General features: G+C 34.7%; 2 protein-coding genes across 3 annotated transcripts; one reads left to right on the forward strand and one right to left on the reverse strand.

The window, feature by feature from the left end:
- Positions 1–106: 106 nt before the first annotated feature.
- Positions 107–16,288, reverse strand: LOC106173158 (uncharacterized). Its single transcript, XM_087012336.1, has 21 exons — positions 15,920–16,288; positions 13,611–13,910; positions 13,326–13,441; positions 12,749–12,904; positions 12,256–12,392; positions 11,947–11,987; positions 11,512–11,639; positions 10,971–11,068; positions 10,610–10,673; positions 10,269–10,412; positions 9,879–10,032; positions 9,503–9,586; positions 8,984–9,091; positions 8,492–8,628; positions 6,014–6,054; positions 4,282–4,393; positions 3,556–3,734; positions 3,161–3,296; positions 2,843–3,000; positions 633–2,630; positions 107–371 (listed from the first exon to the last, which is right to left on the reverse strand). Exons 1-21 carry the CDS (start codon positions 16,023–16,025, stop codon positions 122–124), a joined length of 4,647 nt encoding a protein of 1,548 aa, XP_086868462.1. The 5' UTR covers positions 16,026–16,288; the 3' UTR covers positions 107–121.
- Positions 16,289–16,509: 221 nt separating this feature from the next.
- Positions 16,510–19,005, forward strand: LOC106173157 (synaptonemal complex central element protein 2). Of its 2 annotated transcripts, none has more exons than XM_013554185.2 (4): positions 16,510–16,656; positions 17,249–17,340; positions 17,705–17,915; positions 18,270–19,005. In XM_013554185.2, the coding sequence occupies exons 2-4, from the start codon at positions 17,261–17,263 to the stop codon at positions 18,453–18,455; spliced, it is 477 nt and encodes a 158-aa protein (XP_013409639.1). In that variant the 5' UTR covers positions 16,510–16,656; positions 17,249–17,260; the 3' UTR covers positions 18,456–19,005. The 2 variants fall into 2 exon arrangements, with proteins under 2 accessions (XP_013409639.1, XP_086854099.1); XM_086997973.1 differs by lacking the exon at positions 16,510–16,656 and adding an exon at positions 16,972–16,993.
- Positions 19,006–19,235: the final 230 nt, after the last annotated feature.

The following is a 19,235-nucleotide window of genomic DNA, read 5'->3' on the forward strand; positions in this document are numbered from 1 at the left end:
TTTTCGCTTGGCCCTCCTGGGATTCCATAGAATTCACTTTTATAACAAAAACACTTGGCTCTATAATATTCAATATATATAATAAAACTCTAAAAATCGGATCTTCCAGCTGAAAAATGTCTTAGATAGTGCTATCTTTATAACGACAATGTCTTCCATTGCGCTTTTCTTTTGAATAGTCACGTAAAGTATTCAGTTTAATTCTCGGAAGCTCTATGGGCCCCAAATTGTTTGTTTTAGACATATCCTGCCAGAGTAGACAATTTCTGTCTATATGCGCCACTACATTGGGTCCTATTGTTGGCCTTTGGTCTGATCGCAGGCTCTCTGACGAATACGTAGATTCACTGTGGTGCTCCACCTTAGAGTCGCTAAAATAAAAATGATAACAAATGTTATATTTGGTACTATAGAGAAAGAAACTAATATAAAATATAACAGGTGAATTCGTCTAAAAAATAAAGGTAAAAATACACGTAATCAAATATTATATTGTCCAATACTTTATCGGTGGTAAATTTTTGTTCCAGTGTCAACAATTTCGGCAGTTGCAGGAGGGGCATACTATCATTGCATTAGCACGCTACATGGATGACACCACAAATCTGCCATATTTTTAATTAGCGACTTACCATTTCTTGCCCCTTTTAGAGCAGTTCCACTTGACAGCCACAATCACAATAACGACAGCAAAGACCACTAAAAACCCTACTGAAGCCAACGGTGTCCTGAAACGCGAGAGGAACGCGATTACAGGGCTCTTGCCCTCGTGGCCGTCTGTTGCTCCCTTCACTTGAACAGTGGTGCTCATTGTGACTTCTGCAGGCTTCATGCTGTTTCGCCCCTGTTCTTTTTTCGTCGTAGCTGACAAAGGATTCCTTTTAGTAACCTTAAAGTGTAGGTCTACAGTTGAGTCGGGAGAGTGCGGCTGTTCAATTTTAGTTGGCTCATTGGTTTTAAGTTGGGTTGTTTGGGTTGTTGGTGCTGTGTTATAAACTGCTGTAACCTCTTGTGCTTTCGTGTTCATCGTGCTTGAACTATATTTTTTGTTTTTACCCCTGGTCGTGTGGGCTTTTATATTCGTGGTGGTGGATTGTAGTGATTTGGGGGAAATTGTTCTCAAATATGTCGAAAGTCTCGAATTCATTCTATCTGTTGTAGGCCTATAGTAAGATGTGAAAGCTTGCTTTGCAGTTGAAACAGCCGCCGTATGTAAAGGCTTTTGGGGTGCTTTTGTTGACAGTTTTGGCCACGCTGTTGTTGCTAGCCTTAATTGGGTGGACGAAGGAAAATGCCTCGCCCGTGTGGATATCACTGGCATTGTGACGAGTTCTTCCGACGGCGTAGTCGGTTTCATAGATTTTTCCGAAGCTTCAAGTGTCACTGACGCAGACATTACAGTGGATGATGTCACTGTTGTTGACGGATCACTTGTTTGAGCAATACTGTAATTATCCTCAACCCCTAGTGTTAAACGTGTGGTAGGTTCCCTCACTGCTGCAGTCGTCGACTCAGTTGATCCAGACATATGCTCTGTCTGATTAGTCCTAAAAGATTTTGTTTCTATAATTCTAGCCGTCGTATTTCTAATGGTCGTTCTGGCTGTTGTGAAACTTAATTTAGTTGAATTAATGTTCATATTCGAGATAGTTTTTGTGTCTTTGGTCGTTTTTTCCGTTGTATCGGGTGAGATCTCTGTGGTTGACTTTAGTTTAGTTAAGTTTGCCTTTGTTAAAACTGGTAAGGCAAATGTTGTAGGCCTACCATTTGGTGCGGTTGTTGCTATTTTTGATGATGATGATGTTGTTAGTGCCGGCAATGGCTTGGAAAAAGGCAAGTACGATGTCTGCATCGGTCTCTGTGGGACTGTATCGAGGTCTTGCGACAGCGTAGTTTGTTCTACAAATTTTGTTGAGATTTTTAATGACATAGTCGGTAGTAGTGTAATTGTTGATGTCTCTGTTTTTGATGGATCAGATGTTTTTGCAGAAGTGAAGATGACTTCATTCCCCATATGTGAACGCGTGGTAGATTCTTGTAATACCGTGGGCGTTGTCTCAGTGGGATTTGAAATGTGTTCTGGTGCTGTTGTTTTTGATGCTTTAAGCTCCGACGTCGATTTTTCGTCGATCGTTTTCGAAGTTGTATAATCTAGCACCATTTCAGTAGGTTTGAGTTCTGATGTGGTAAATATTGCTGTTACCTTGTCTCTACTTGCTGGGCTCGTTGTAGTAGAGCCTGTTTCGTTGCTAACCATCAACGAAGTTGACGTTTCAGCCACTGCACTTATTTCTGGTTGTGCTGTAGAATTCAATTCTACATTTGTGGTTTTTATGGATTGAGGTAATTCTGTGGAAGACCCTATTTGTAAGTTTTGCGTGTCTGTTGCAGTAGTTTGTTCAGCTTCAGTACTTGTAGCTGTACATGGTTGTGTTGGCGTATTTGCGGCTTCTGTTGTTGTTTCCAAGGTAGTGGTCATTGGTACGCAATGTTCCCCAGATTCCACGTACCCAGGCTTGCAGGTGAGCTTTCCTTCTGCAGTACACACATGAAGAAGAGAGGTTGGTTTACACCTACAGCTGGGTCCGTATAGACCTGGATCACAGCTCACGTTAAATTGCACCACCAATCTAAACAAATATAGCTCTTGGTTTATAACACTCTAAAACTCCTTGACTGTCAGTACTTAAATTACCAGAAATGTGTAGGCAAATTTAATAGTCGTTATGAATTTAAAAAAAAAAAAAAAAAACAGATATGACAATATATTTTGATTAATTATTTCTGACAGTAATTGCAATTATAGGCTATTTAAACTGTCTGTCATATGCACAAGGCTCACCTTGTTTGTATTGTTAATCCTTCTAGCGTCACGTTCACAGCATGCCCAGTGGTCAATTTTAAATCATAATCGGAGCTTTCGAATCTATCCACAAGGCTATCACTATCTCCAATCGATGATTTTTTATGGGATACCCAAACTTCAACCCGATATCCGCCCTGTAACAGCAATTACTTTACCATCAAGATGATAGGAACACGAATGTACTGATGGTTATAAATATTCATTCATTGACTATATTGAAAAGTGCTCTGCTTTCTACGCACATTTTAAAAAATCTACTCAGCGATTGAAAAAAATTCAAAATGAAAGCATTACCGTCCATTTAATGAATGGCACCAGAATAGGGTTTGGTTTCATATTGTCATTATCAAGATAATGTCCAAAATTCACGGTATTTCCCCTGTATACCATGGACGTGGTGGTCTTTGAGCACACCACATCTCCCGCACATCTGAATAGCAATGATATGAACATGAGAATGGTGATAATTTTAACAACAACAAAAAATCTATTTCACGCATAGGTCCGAGATACTACAGATACTGTAATGAATTTGATGTACTTTGAGAAATTAAATGCGCACAAGATACAAAAGTTGAATCAAACCTGGTGTAAGCCATAGTATTCCAAAAGTACCATTCTTAAAACTAATTATACATTCAAACAGATTGCAATGACACACTTTGATGAAACAATGAAATGTCCCTTACCCACTGAAAACGTTAATCTTTATTTTAAATGCATGCGAACAGTCCTCCTTAAACAAACTTTTGTCACATGGTTGCCAATTTTTCCTCACCCCTTTCTCGTTCTCATACTCTATCAGTTTTACCGACAGAGTCCCGGATCCTGTTATAACTGATAATGAAACTTCTGGCATCCAGAGTATCTGGAAATAAGCGACTTTTACACAATTAAAAGGAAAAAACACTATCTGCCCCCATGACAAAGGCCCTGGATTGAAAACCGTGATATACTGACTTTTGCCACAGTTGATCCTTCTACTGATGGCCTTATTTGTCTGCGTTATGGGGAAATATGGGATAACATAATAATAATAATAATAATAATAATAATAATAATAATAATAATAATATATTATTATTATTATTATTATTATTATTATTATTATTATTATGGACAAGCAAGGAGAAAGATTACAAAATGAATAATCAATGTTAAATTTGTTTCCTCTTTTTATTGCCTAAAAATATTGTTAGGTCATCATATACATGTATAACTGCGAAATGAATTGAATAAGAAGAGAAGACAAGTTTCATTGTTAGGATTTTCAGTTAGTTCCAAGGTCCTGTCTGAATCGCTGACTAGAAATTTTATAGACTGACATATAAGTGGACTACCCAGAAACGAGATGCGCTTTTCTGATATCAGGCTTTATTTTGTTGGAAAGATCAATTATCATTTAAATAACATACCTCAATCCAAATGACAAGCAGGAAAGTTTTCCTCATCAGATTGGTAATTTTCCAGAATTGAGTAGCTTTCTTCGTCGTCATTAAAAACCAGGATGTAAACAGCACGAATGAGCTGCAATGACAATTGCTTTATGTTAATCTTAGTATTTGTTTGAATTATCCATGCGACAATGACTGAGTGATGACCGCCATCTGTCTTGGAAAGGAATGGCAGAGACATGTTAATTTTCGAAAGCTATAAAAACTAATTGATTTATAGAATCTCTGTTATAGGCCCCGGGCGACCTTGCATGTCGCTGAACAGAGACGGCAGTAATTAAAGTTTAAAACGGCACGCTGCTATCTGCTAATATTGGCCAACAACAAGTAATATGCTAATACTCGGCTTCTGTAGCCTTGATCCCATTGACCATGGACCATATATCTTGTTACACCGGTTACAGCTATTCTCTGCCAGAGGCCTGTTAGTTGCTAACGTGTTACCCCACTCCCATACCTAGATCGATCTAGCAGGATTGACAGGAAAAATTTTCGGTATATGGATGATAATAAAGGGTTACAATAACCTTAAGCTGAATGTAATTTAGCGAGAAAACCCTCGGAGATGGGTCAATTCTGCTAGATTGATCTTGGAATGGGAATGGTGTCTACTTGTGCAAAAATCTTCGCCAAACGAAAAGAAATGTGCACAGCTAGTGAATAGCCAGTGAAATAAATGTAAATATCTAGTAAAACAGATTTTGTCCATGGCCCTGGTGATGGGTGAGCTAAATCATCGTTTTGACAAATGTCAATAGCAAACGTGGATTTTTAGTTTGTATCTTATCTCAAAAGTCGCGAGCAACAAGAAGCTCTTGGGTCTTCTACATAAAAAAATGGATTCTACAAGGTTCAGTGCTTGGTCCAGTGCTTTTCACATTATATATTGCACCAGTTGAGAACATTGCTGACAGCTATGGATTCATTATCATATTACGTGTATATGCCAATGGCTCACAAATCTATGTAGTATGTGATAAGCCAGGGGTTTGTTCGAACTCGACAGGGTACAAACGACCTTCAAAAAATATATGATGTCAAATTCTTTAGTTCTGTACGGTGACACACAAAAACCATTCACTTTTGCATGCAAATATTCCTCAAATACACAAAAAATTTAAAGAGGAATATATGACATAAAGTGCATAAAGTGAACAAGGTAGGGGTAATTTTCTACACTAAATTCGAGTGCGTTTTAATCATTAACAGGATATATAACATGAAACAATACTCTAAGATATTTTTCCGCACTGTGCTTTAATACTACATCAATGAAAAGTAAAAACAGTATAATCCATTGGCTTCCTAAAACTGTGCAAAATGTTTTCCTCAGACAATAGGTCATACAAGTCAATTTTTCTCTCTCACATATGGAAATGCATAGACCATTTTTTACCTTCTGAAAACTGTTATCCTTTAGCTTCTACTGGCTACGAAATATATACATGTAGTATAACTGCTAGTAGAGATCATAAAATGTCTCCCATTTCATATGTGACATTTTGGCAAGTGTAGTAAGCCATAATACATTAAGTTTACACCTACGATCCGTCAAACTACTGGTAACAAAATTTGATATTGATGATTCAACACTAGTAACACTAGTATAAGGCCAGATATCATTACAAAATTTTAAAAACTTTACATAAATATAAAAGATTATTACCTATTTTCCACACATAACTTCATTTACCTTTTGGGGATACTCTTCAAATCGGGCGCAAGTGGATCGTACTACACCGCGTTGGAGATATAGCTTCACCCAATCAGTCCCAGTTATACTTATTGATACTTATATATATGGCGGCACTTGAAACATTTATTAAGTGACATATAAACCACTTGATAACACTGTTGATATTGTGTGAAGACTTCTTAGTCGGTCTGTATGTTTAGATGATTACGATTATCTTAACACAAAGGTAAGTGTTACAATCAAGTGTCTAGCAGAGTAGATGGACACCTGCTGATTGATCACGGGGACAAATAATGGTGCAGTCTGAAATTAACTGAGTAAATAAAAAACTTTATTTATCTCAAAATTCCAATGTTTTTGTCTCCTAGTCTCCTATCATATGATCAATTGAATTTTTATATAACGAAGAATTCGTGCAGAGAGAAGTATTTTTTTTTCTTCTGGAGGTCTGCGCTTTTCAAACAGACAGGCTTTCACTTCATTATCTCGTCCTTGTTATTCCAGCACGACCTTGATCTTTTCTCCATCACTATTGCTTAACGATATCAATGTCATAAGTACTAACTTACCAACACTGTCGTTCTTTAGTTCTATTGCTTAACATGTTATTAACAATAAAATATTGCCTGAAACAGCGAGAACCTATACCAAACAAATTGAATGCGCCTAAATTTCCAGAGTCAACATCTTCGCTAAGTGAAACGAGGCGCTTTAAGGTGTATACAACTTGTTTTAATCAAAATATTTTTGGCAGATTACCATTTGAGCCCGGTGAAAGAAATGGAAACATACTTAAAATACAAGAAAACTAATGCCTGATATAAGCTTTAAGAACAAGATTTTTTATAAAAACGGTGCGTCTCACCATGCTTCAGCGGGGGCTCATATGTTTGACCCAATCTATAATAACCTGACGGGATGGACAGTAAAAGACTGCAGCCCACCGTCTTACTCTCAGTTTATAAACAAAATAGAGGATTGGCATATATTAGAAAGATATTGAACTGACTTTGACCAAGATCGTAGATGAACTACGATAAAAGATAAAACCAACAATCCGACTAACATGTTTTCATTCTGATGGCGGCTTCTTTCGAAGCTTTTGAGATAATCTGCAAGTTGATACTGGCTATAATACATTGTCAGGTAATGGGGTAGTAGTCAGGCCCTAACTTTCAGCGATTTTGAAATTGGAAGTATTGGCATATCAATCTAGATAAACAGTGAGTTTTGACATTGATTATTATTATACTTGTAAGTCCATTACACAAATAAGTAGGCCCGTATAAGTTTTAAATTGATTAAAACCATCATTGGTGAAATATAAACAAGGACCGGATATATGAGATCTGTTAAATCGTTTGAATTTATTAAGGTGTGAAAATATGACAGGACACATTAAGTCATAAAATGATGTTATCAGTTAAGGCTTTAAACCATACCAATATCTTAAATTTTCTTTCAGGCTGTGTGTTATAAAAGATATTTTAAGGTCTCTCTTTTCACTTTTGGTATCACAAACTAGATGTCCCTTTCTTACATTTCTTTTACCAAAGCAAACAGCCACAACCTTACTTTTCAGATCAGAATTAAAAGTTCTCAAAGAATCCCTCCTCTCCCTCAGGGTGGGGAGGTTACCGGCCTGAAGGAACGGTGTGACTTGAACCTGGGTAAATTATTCTCTAAGATCTCTTTTCGAATGAACTCTAAGCATTCAAATCATTCAGCTGCAAGACCCTGTCCGCTCACAGGGGAAGCATGTTCTAAAACAACTCTAATTATTGGCTAGTATATTAATGTTATAGATCATAGGTGGTCAAATTTGACATTTTTAATTTCATAAGAGGCGCAAGTCATAATAGCCTTGAAAAACATCATACTATGAGATGGCTGGTTGATCATTAATCGCGAAAGGCAATCATTGCCAGATGTTATAGTTTTCAAAGTATTTATACGTAATGTGTAAATAGACGAACCCGTTTTCTTATCTCGCAGAGAATTTTCGTCAACTTTAATATTAGCTGGCAGAGAATTCGGAGAACTGTTTAACCAAAATTCTCCATGTTCCAAGAAAACAACAAAGAAGCATATATTTGTTCAAAAGTATTTATTGTTCTCTAAATAAAAAGCTTCCAAAGAATAAATCCTTCCTCAAGATTCTGTAAAGTAAATCTTTGGAAACGCCTTACAGGCATTTTAAAACATTAAGTACATTTCGTTGGCCTAATCTTTAAAAAAAACTACACACTACTGCAGGTAAAATATTGCACATTCTACTGAAATAAATATCACACTAATATAAAAAAACTATTTTAGCTAATTACACGCAACTAAAATGTCATTTGATAAAAATGTCATGGAATTTGAATGAAAAATATTTGTACAAAATAACCAAATGATTTTTCTACACACTTAAAGATAGATGCAGTTCTTTAAATGAAGCAATGATTAACTATATTAGGAAAGAGTCCATACTGAGTCACCTTTCTTACGCACAAGCTGGTTGTTTGCCAACTGATTTTCATAAACATCCTTGAACATCTTCTCTTCATAAAATATAATACATTTTAGACAACGCGGACAACAGCGTTGGGATGCTATAGCACCATAACCTAAAATACATATTTGGTGGGATTAACAGAATTAGAGGATTTCTTATTTTTCTCTCACATTAAACAGTGTCTTGTTATACAATATAATATAATACTATGGTACTAGAAACCTTGCTGAGCAGGCATGACATGGCATGATAAATATAACTGGCATAGTGAATTAGAATACTGCAGCTCATTTAAATGCCAGAGTGAAGACACCCACTCCGTGAATAAATGAAATATCATAATATATATAAAAGTGTCAGCAATGTTATGTTTATAATGCAAGTATGACACAGATCTTGGTTCCAATATTCCTATCAGTCTCTAACATCCAGTGTGCCTTATGATTAATGCATCTTCCTGTCCACCTAATCAACAGTGGCCTTCCGTGCCAGAGAGGCCAGGGCAGAAGATGTGGAGGCCTCAGACGTAAGTGGAGTCAGGTGGATGACATCTTCATCCTCATCTTCATCTTCTCCTGGAAAGTATTTTTACACTGAGTTTTTTTTTTTTGTGCAAGTACACAATATTTCAAATGATATCAAGACATACCTTTATTATATGCTGTTATCTTATATCAAGCATAACATATAAGTGAAAACCTACTTCAATCAATTTTTTATTACCAGTTTCTAATTTAGGGACATTAATAATCAGGTAGAAATAAAGCCTCCTTAGCAGCCTGTTGGGTATAAGATTCCCTTTACTACAATATTTATGTGTATGGGACTCATCCAAGAAAAAGAAAGTCTTTGTCTAGCATGAAGTCAAACACTGCCCCCACCCCTCTCCTACTTTACCTGCTGAATTAAACATAACCACCTAGTCTCAAAAAAGGACCCTTTTATCAAATCAATATTACACTACATTATAATAGAGCATATCTCACCTCCAGCTGATGTTATAACTTTGTGGGATGGTGCATAGAGCACCATGAGGCTGAACACATAGATATTCCACATTCCATATACTCCTGAAACATATAAAGCCATACTTCAAACATTGGTCCACTAACATACTTGCATGAGACAAGTGTGATGAAGAAGATTTAGACTAACTGTACATCCCATTGTATTTTTGTTTAAACATCATCAAATCAAAATGACTTACTTTTGTCATAATGATACACTTTGAAACACCCCGACTATTGCTAGTTTTTATCAGAAAATATTCTGGCATGTAACTTTCTATAACAAACAATCACAATATACAGATACGACAAACCTGATGATAATCACTATGCATTTTTTCATCAATTTCCTTACCTGTGAAGAAAGCACTAGTGTACTCCAGTGAGACTCCCTCATCTCCCCATTTCCACTGAGCCTCACTGATTTGACTGATAATAAAGAAAATCACTGTCAAGGCAGCACAAAAAACTGTAACCAGCAAGAGGAAGCGGAATCTGAAGATCAGGCCCTGGAAACACAAATCATTGTCAATTAAGCTGTATATATTCTGTTAAATAACTACATAAATGAAAACAATGTTAAATTTGAAAAGCCATAACTGAAAAATCCATGTCATCAAATTTACTGTTTAATCAACTGTAACACCACCTAACAATTCAGCTTTTCACTTGCTGCATATCCCTTGGTCCCTACACTACAATGATCATCAATATTTGTTTCTAAAATCTAAATCTTAGCACTTACCTGGTAATATTTCCTTCTGCTGCTACTGAAGTGTAGAAGTGATGTTGACTTTCTTCTCATGTTAATAAACACCATGACCAGCATGTACAGCATGAACAAGAAGTAAACACAAGCAGCTATTCCAGCAAGGCAAATGAAAGCAAGCTAAAACATACAGTTAAGGCACAAATGACAGCTGCCATACAGATCTTTGAAGATTTTATAGATAAATATGACAATACCTCCACAACATCATTTCACCAACATATTAATGGGCATCAACACATAAAACTGCATCATTTTGTCAGAGCAATTTCTTTTTTCTGTCTTTATTTTCTTAATGTTTTTTTCACAAAGGATACACCCAACTTAGTTCCCGTGTCAGTCACCCAGATGCTGTAGAAAGGGTTGGCCAGCTGGACACCTCTAGAATAGAGTGAAGACAAAATGTGAAGAATATTTGGGCAATAATGACTGGGTGCAGAGTAACCAGAGAAGCTCTGAATCACTTATCATTTCCTCAAATCATGTGTTTGAAACATAAATCATATGTATATTTATAATTGCAAATTTCATTTCCAAATCAAACATGAAACAGTCATAATTAAGATGGGCTACTACTCTTCTAGAACAAGTAAAATTTTTCTTGATGGCAGTTGTTCTCAATATTTTGTTCTCAACAGTCTATCATATATGAAAAAATTTCTGAAGATATTCACTTACTTTTCACACAGTTCAAAGATGAAAAGGCAAATACATCCAAGGATGACAGCACTCAAGTGCTTCCAGTACATCACCAGCCGGTTCCTCTCATAGTCATCCTAGGTAATATAGATATATTTCTTCTTACTTAGAGAACCACAAGCCTCAACAGCACCCTCTATTTATTACAGAGAAAGATTTGAACATATTTTACCAATGTCAAGATTTTTAAAAGGTTGAGATCAAGAGAACTTTTTGACATTAGGACAGAAATCAATAGCAAAATTGTGTGAAAGAGTTTGTTGATAACAGACGTAAGGAAATTGCTTTCACCAGACATAATTCTGAACACATACCCATACTTCCCTCTAGCATATTTTGAAGAAAAAATTGAAAATATTAAAAAGAAAAGGTTTAATGTTTAAATATAGAGATCGCTGCAACACAACAACACATCAGAAAAATCTTTAAAAAAATTATGCCAATGATATCGATATAAACATTGTTATTAAGTAAATGGAAGTATAGATCTGCATGCAGGTGATGTGAGGAGAGGTCTTACCAGCATGTGCTCTCCTAGGAAGATGATCCAGAATGCCATAAGAACAGAGTAGAAGATACCCTGTCTGATGTCTGACAGCAAAGACATAAAGGGGATGTTGAATGCCAAGGTCAACCACTCAATAGGGACTGAAAGTAATAGATCAAATATATTACAAGGCATTCAGGCTACAAAACTGCACAATTATGCACTGCATAATATTGTCTAAACTTAAAAGTTGTCCTTTTTCTATTTAGGAGCATCGAAACATTTTAGTGACTATCATGCTTACATGAAGTTGTGGACTGTAATCAGATCTCTTAATGTAAAAGGAACAAAACTTTCAAAAACAACATTAAAACGGCATAATAAGAACACATACTTAAGTTAAAGAATGATAATAAATAATTCCATTACAAAGGATGCAGTGCATGTCCACAAAGAGGCGACACTTACGGTTCAAGAAAGTGAGAGCAAGACCCAGTGTAAAGAGTATCCTGGAACAGAGCAAGTTTAGTGATTACCAAAATCAACTTTACAAAAGCATATGCAGCAAAAGAAAATTCACACAATAAAATAATATAAACCAAAATAAATACACTACACTAATGGCAAGTGCAATTTTTGGGCAAAGTAATATAATATCTATAACAAGTAAAGGAATTCAAATTACAACATATAAAAGGGGTACCCTTTAAATTCATAATCAGTATGACACATGAAATAATTATGAAGTGCAACATAACATAACACTTTTGAACTTACTTTTCCAAAAGGTTTGGTAGCCTAGGCAATTGCTGAATCCGTCTCCAGTACCAGATCATTATACCCAACACAACTGGGAACACACAGGTTTTCATGATAAACCAGACTTGAGTGAAACCTCCGGTTTGGTGAATTACCTAACAAAAAATATATCACAGGCTATTAGATGTTTAATACATATACCATAAGCCTGATCACTGGAAGTACCTTTATTTGAATTATATCGTGTTATTATGATGAAACTTCCCAACCCAGCATTGCTGGGCTCTTCAATCTCTCAATGTAAACAAAATGATCACAACTTTCAAAAACAGTATTGAAAGTGTGTGTAAATAAATTAATGACCTACTCTAATTATATTATTACAAACTAGGATTTGTTAGAATGTCGGTTTATTTCAGACTGTTGGAATTTTTATTTATATGAAGTTAACATTTCTAACAATAATAATAATAACAAAAAATGCTAATATATGTTTACAAATTGATCTTACATGCATCCAAATATCTTCCACCTTTCCAATGCCCCAGTTCTTTGCAGAATTGTTATGAACTGGTATGCGGATGTTCACCAAATAGTCTTCATAATATACACTGCCCAGCTCAAAGAAGGCAGTCATATTGCAGTCATAGTAATCATTTTCTTTCTTCTGAAAAAAAGAAAAGAAAATTTGAGAAAATCAATAAGGCAAAAAAATGACAGAAATAAGCAAACCTGCTATTCTTCATCTAAAAATAAATTATGCATATGTAGATTTTAATCTTGCCTAGCCAGATTTTAATTTGGCCTCAGCCATATTGAAACTGTAATATGGGTCGATGTAATATCAGCCTTGGTCAAATTAAAATCTGAATGAACTTTAATTTGTTCTAGGTCGATTTAAAATCTGACTTGATTGCAATCTTGCTTACGACACACACACGTCAAATTATTTTATAAAAAATCACACAGTGAATGTTTACATCAATTGTTGAGGATTAAAATTCAAATTTCTCTATTCTAAATACTTTTAAAATTGCTAAATTGATAAGGAAGTTATGTTACATTACCTGTGTATAGGCAGTACCTACCTCACCAAGGTGGCAATCAAGTTTTCTCTGCTCATTGGATCTGGCTATTTCAATCCAATCACTATTTCCACTTCTGGCTGCTATTCTGGAATCCATATCTATCACAGCATTTTCCACTGAAAAAAATTATTAAGTAAAAGCTTAATATAAGAAAAAGCTGTTCTGGCAATATTAAGAAAAATAATTTGAAATTCATTTTACACATCCATCACTTTACAAAGGGACTACTTCAAGAACAGTTTTTTACAAGTTACCATGGCAAAAAATAATATAATAAATACTAACCCATGGGATTGTTCTCTTTGTATTTGATCTCAAAGCCCAACACAGCAATCATATATTGAAACCATTTATTCATTTTTAATTCTTTTCCTTCTCTTGGGATTGGAAATTGAAAAGCAAACACAATCTGGTTGGCCCCAATCTCATCTTCTTCAATCTTCTGGTCTTCAAAGGTGCTGACTGAAGTGCAGCTTCCCGATCCCCGAGGCCAAAATAACTTGTGTTTGTGGTTATGGCCGCCATGTTTGTGCTCATCTATACACTTGGTGGCAAGTAACTGCTGCACATGATGGGGTGACGGTGCTAAATGGAGAAAAAATGAATTTATCAGGAAATGATGGTAAAATCAATAGTCAGCAAAAAATGAAAATGTCAGACATTTTTGGATGCTCAATGTCAAACATATTATATTCCTAATCCACTCACCATATATTCCCCAAAAGCAGTTTCTTTATTGGCAGGCACCCAATCAATTCATCATGATCTTTTTTTTTTCACTTACACTGTATACCGAACAGTTCTTTACCTCAATGCCATGTAAAACTATACATTATTTAATCACATAATATGTTGCAATAAGACAAAAAGCCTGTGTGCTACCAGTATTGATGTCAAAGATATTTTCAAAAAGATCTATTCCTGCTTCAGCCACCTATGTAGATTGCATGCTTACGCCAAATTGACATCAGAAATTGGCAACATTTCAATCAATGACTTCAGGATAAAAAAATAACTAAGGTACAACATCATGATTTATATGGTGCAGTTTTATTCAGCAGACGATTTGCCCATAGAAGTAGACACATTTTTATTCAACATAAATTAAAAAAATGATTTAGTTAACAACCACTTAAGAAGAATCAGTACATTCACCATAACTTACATTCTATTATTCAAACAAACCAGTAATTGTATAACGTGTATTACATTAAGTTAAGTAAATAAAACAAAATGAACATACTGATTCATTTCACTAAAACAGCAGATTTGTCAAGTTGAATTTAACTAATTTTTACTGAAAGTGAACCAGTACAGTCATATACTTTGGGGTTTCCTTTTCCCTCAAAACTCTCTCAGTTAAGAGCCTCAATCACCTTGATGCTAACTCTAAAATTACCTTCCCTAACAACAAAAGATCTTGGATAAGAAAGGGCTTCACATCTATGAGTGTTTGATAAACCTGGAGGCAACATTAAATTGGGAACAATATTGAATGCTATTATTTAGAGCAGGATCAGGTGACTAGATCAAAGGATGCACAATATAGTGCATATTAAACCTGAAAATATACAGTGGGGTTGGTTGTTTTATATGAGGCCATATCTATTGGACCAGGTCATAAAGATTGCAAGGCTTTGCAATACTTTTATAACTTGAAATAGATGTCCTAACTGCTAGTTTGAATAATGGACAACATGAAAAAGTAATGCTCATCATCTGGAAATATTATAAATAAAATGGTCATTTCATAACACTCAGCACTTATTTTAGTCCTTGCTCATTCTACATTATATACCACAGATACAACATATATAAAATAATATTCCAATCAGTAAAAGCTGTACATACACTGTACATCTACAACTGATTAGTGAAAATACCTTAGTTTTATCATAACTTGAGAACCACTTTAATTTCTTATTTGCAGTCTAATAAGAGATCATTCCACATGATAATTATCATTCTCAAAAGAAAAAAGTCAATTAAATCTTTTTCAATTTATCAGAAAATATGTGCCAATGGCTATAAGCATAAATTATCTCTAGCACAGAACAATCAAGCTATTAAAACTGAAATAAATGCCCACTTTAAATTATTTGTGAGGTCTGAGTCTACAACCTGAAACATCTACATGTGAAGAGCCGAATGCTGAATTTCTAGTATACTTATGCCTGCAACCAAATTATAGTTTCATATCTTACTTAAATTACACTGACAAGGGATGAATTCTGGGAGGCCGATACATATTACTAGTATTTGAAAGTCATCTTTTTTATTACGTCAAATACAGCAATCTGCTATTTGATTTTTGAAGACTGCCCCAATGCCAGTTAACAACTACTAGCTTTTTAATCTACTGGTTAGAGTGGGACCTGGGACTGAACCGAGACCAAACTACATAGCACAGTGAAACCCCTGAATCGGCAAAAACACGATTCAGTAAGAATTGTGGAACCTACTTTTAGAAATCAGCTATGCTGGAAACATAATCCCTTAGCATCGATACGTATGTGTGAGTCTAATTAAACAGCGAACAAATTCAATTTTAAAAGATCTAAGGAATGACTAAAGCAAAGCAATCTTCCACTTACCTATCTTCCCTCCAATCAAGAAGAAACCAATCTGACATATCAACAATACAATGCTAAGTGCAATGAGTTTCTTCCAACTAAGTGTTTCGAGAACAACCCCTGCCATCTACAATGTCGTTCGCCGTCCAGAGATAGCTCAGAAAACTGTTGTGACGATTCTCTGGTAAGAAAATTGAGATATTAACACTGTATTTTGTTTCACTTCACGCCGTCTCTGTTCACAACTGCATGACTTACAGGCAGTGCTTCCTAATATATGCCCTAGCGCAAGCGCAATGTTGTTGATGGATAATATAATTAAGAAAAGTAACATATATTTATGGTCTTGATTCTATCGAAAAATCATCAAATTAGGCTTGAAGCCATATTAAACTTTTCATGTATAATATATGGCTTCTATACCGAACAAAAACAATCACCATACAAATGTTTACTTGCTAATGCCTTTACGAAATTGGACGAGTCTAAACAGAAGTGCTATGGGGGTTGTTTAGAAAGTTGTAAAACTGAAATTGTAGCATCTCGCTAAGGGCACATTGAATCTTGCTAAGACGAGTATTTCAATGATTCTAACTGATAGCAGATACATAATATTTACTTCTTATATAGATTGTTTGTAAAGTTTCCTGGTGTTTTAAACCTGTTTACCCTAACTTCGTAAAAATTTAAAGCGGACATTTTGAATGTCAGAAACTAGGCGCTGTGTACTCTAAATAGAAACTGTGCACTTACAGAGGGTAAATCATTACGTAATTTCTTCTTTAAACGATGCTTGATTATATGCTCTTTATTTAGAAGTTGTTTAACAGTTAGCCTACAATTTTTCACACATACACCTTTCCTCTTGCATCGACGTGAGGATCTTGGAAACTGCCCAGCTTTCTGGATAAGTCTAAAAAAAATTTAATTAAATTAGTTTAAAGATTCTAAACTGATTTTGGTGTTAAATTTCATCACGGTAGACTAGTGTGGTGCATGTATTCTAAAGTCGATTTGTGGTTTTTGAAATCATAAACGGATCATGCCTTTCATGGTGACAGCCGGGGGTGCCATGAAGGCATGATAAGAATGAGAGTGCGTAAATCTAATAGCAGTTATACAAGACAAACATAAAAAGTAGATAAAGATAAAAAGATTAAATAAATTATGTACACAAGATGTAGGCAGGGTTCAATATAAATGATATAACTATCTCATATTTTTTAAAATTCTATAGGGTAACGGTAACTCTATTACACAACAGCAGTAATATTGCAATTGGGAGGTGAGTTGTAATGTCTGAATATTCAGAAATGGGAGATTAAAAAAAAAAAAAACTGTGTGTTTTAGGATGATAATAGAATGAACACTGCAAAGAACAGAGCATTGTCCATCTTAGCGAGAGAGGCTGATACTGCAGAAAGCTCTCAAATGTCACAAAGGTAAGTATTAGTCGACTAGACAGCAAAAGATTTTATGAACTTTATTTATTTCAGTTATGTTTGAATGACTAATGTATGTAGTATTTTGCATTTACTAACATTATGTCCGAAATAGATATTCTGTGTGCTTCATATTATGTCTACTAGTAAATTATAAGTTGAAAATATTCTTTAAGTATATGGTATGTAGAGCTTCTTGGAATACTCTTAACTGTATGGGAATTTTTTTTCTTCTGAAGGAGAAAGATTTGAAAAAGAAAATCTAAATAATGCTTAATATTAGCTTTGTCCGTTTCTATTCAAAATTATACTAGTAGGAATACATACTCAATTTTTTTACTTTTTTCCAATTGACATTCTTAAGTGTCCATCCAGAGTCAGCATCTCAACCACAGGTTTCCCCTGCAGAACAAGTGATGAATAAGAGAAGACATACTGAAACCCACATTCAAACACAATTTAGCAGCCACGAGAGCTTGAATTCTGCAGCTGAACAGCTGATAAATGACATAAATATGAAGAGAAAAGAGAACACACAGATGATAATTGAATTTAAGGATAGCTTGGATGTGCAGGTGAGTACTTAAAATACACACAGGAATTAGATTTTGCATTTCACCTTTGGTTTTTGAAAAAATGTCTAATGAAAATATGAGACTAATACAGACTAATGCATTTACTGTTTCACAGTTCACCTGGGATTTTTTGTTTGTAGAATCGGGCTTAATACCAGTTTAATATATGTATTTTTTTCCAAGAATCCATAATATCTCTTAATCAATTTAATGAAACCATATTTAATCTAATTAATAGCTTATTTTCCTTTTTGGGTAGTACATGTTAGAAATTCTATCTGAACAGTTACAAAATCTTCTTAAATTGCTCAAAGTAACAGATGGTGTTACAGTTCATTAATTTTGTTATTGAAGGTGCAGCATACTTGTAGAGAGGTTGAAAAAAGAATGTTTGATGTGTACGAAGAGCAAGGAAAAATTCTGCAAGTAAAATTGCAAAACCTTTTCATCATTCTTGACCGAATATCCAAACTGGAAATGGAACTGAAACAATTTAGAAGAGCACTGGGAATGTTGTATCAGGAAGTAGTGACAGACTGACAAAGCAATGATGTTTCATCTGTACAACATAAGTATGGGATGGTGGATAAGGGAATACTGAAACTGTTATAGTAATTAACCCAAAAGGAAAAATTAATCCAACTCAAGATGCTACTTTGTAGAAATTAATAATTGCATCGTTTGCTTTTTTTCATTTTTTGACAAAACAAAAACTTACAGTTTAAATAACTTTGTGTATCCAAGTTGAAAAAGTGATATCTTTTTTCTTTCCAAATGTACATGATGTAATTGACTTTTGACTTTCAAAAGGGTTCTAATAGTTTAGAATTATTGATGAGATTTAAATTCTTAATAAAACTGTTCAGCATACTACAGAGAAAATTTAAGCTATTTGTTGATGTTTTGTTTCTGGCCTTATTATTTTTTTTCTCTAATTCCCTAGAAAATTTTATCAAGCATTGTTTGGCCATTTTAATCTTGTAAGGAAGCAGGTGTACAGGCAGAACTTTATTTATGTTTATAGCCTGAAGAAGTTAAATGTTTCACACACAAGAAAAAGTTAAAAATAAAAAACTACATGTTACTGAAACTGGATTTCAAATTTCATTATATAGCAGCATCAGTTACTTTCAGTATTATACTCGTTATCTAACCAAAAAATAAATGTCAAATGTTTGTTGAGTTTTAAAGCTGATGTAGGGATGATATTTTAAACATGGTTTCCACCCATTTCTGTACTTTAGCCTCCCAAGGAAATTTTTTTTTTTTTGCTATGATCATAAAAAAAAGAAAAAAAGAAAGAAATATATATATATATCA

Source organism: Lingula anatina, chromosome 1 (assembly GCF_051362555.1).
Source record: "Lingula anatina isolate TDL-2025a chromosome 1, LinAna3.0, whole genome shotgun sequence".
Classification (NCBI taxonomy): domain Eukaryota; kingdom Metazoa; phylum Brachiopoda; class Lingulata; order Lingulida; family Lingulidae; genus Lingula; species Lingula anatina.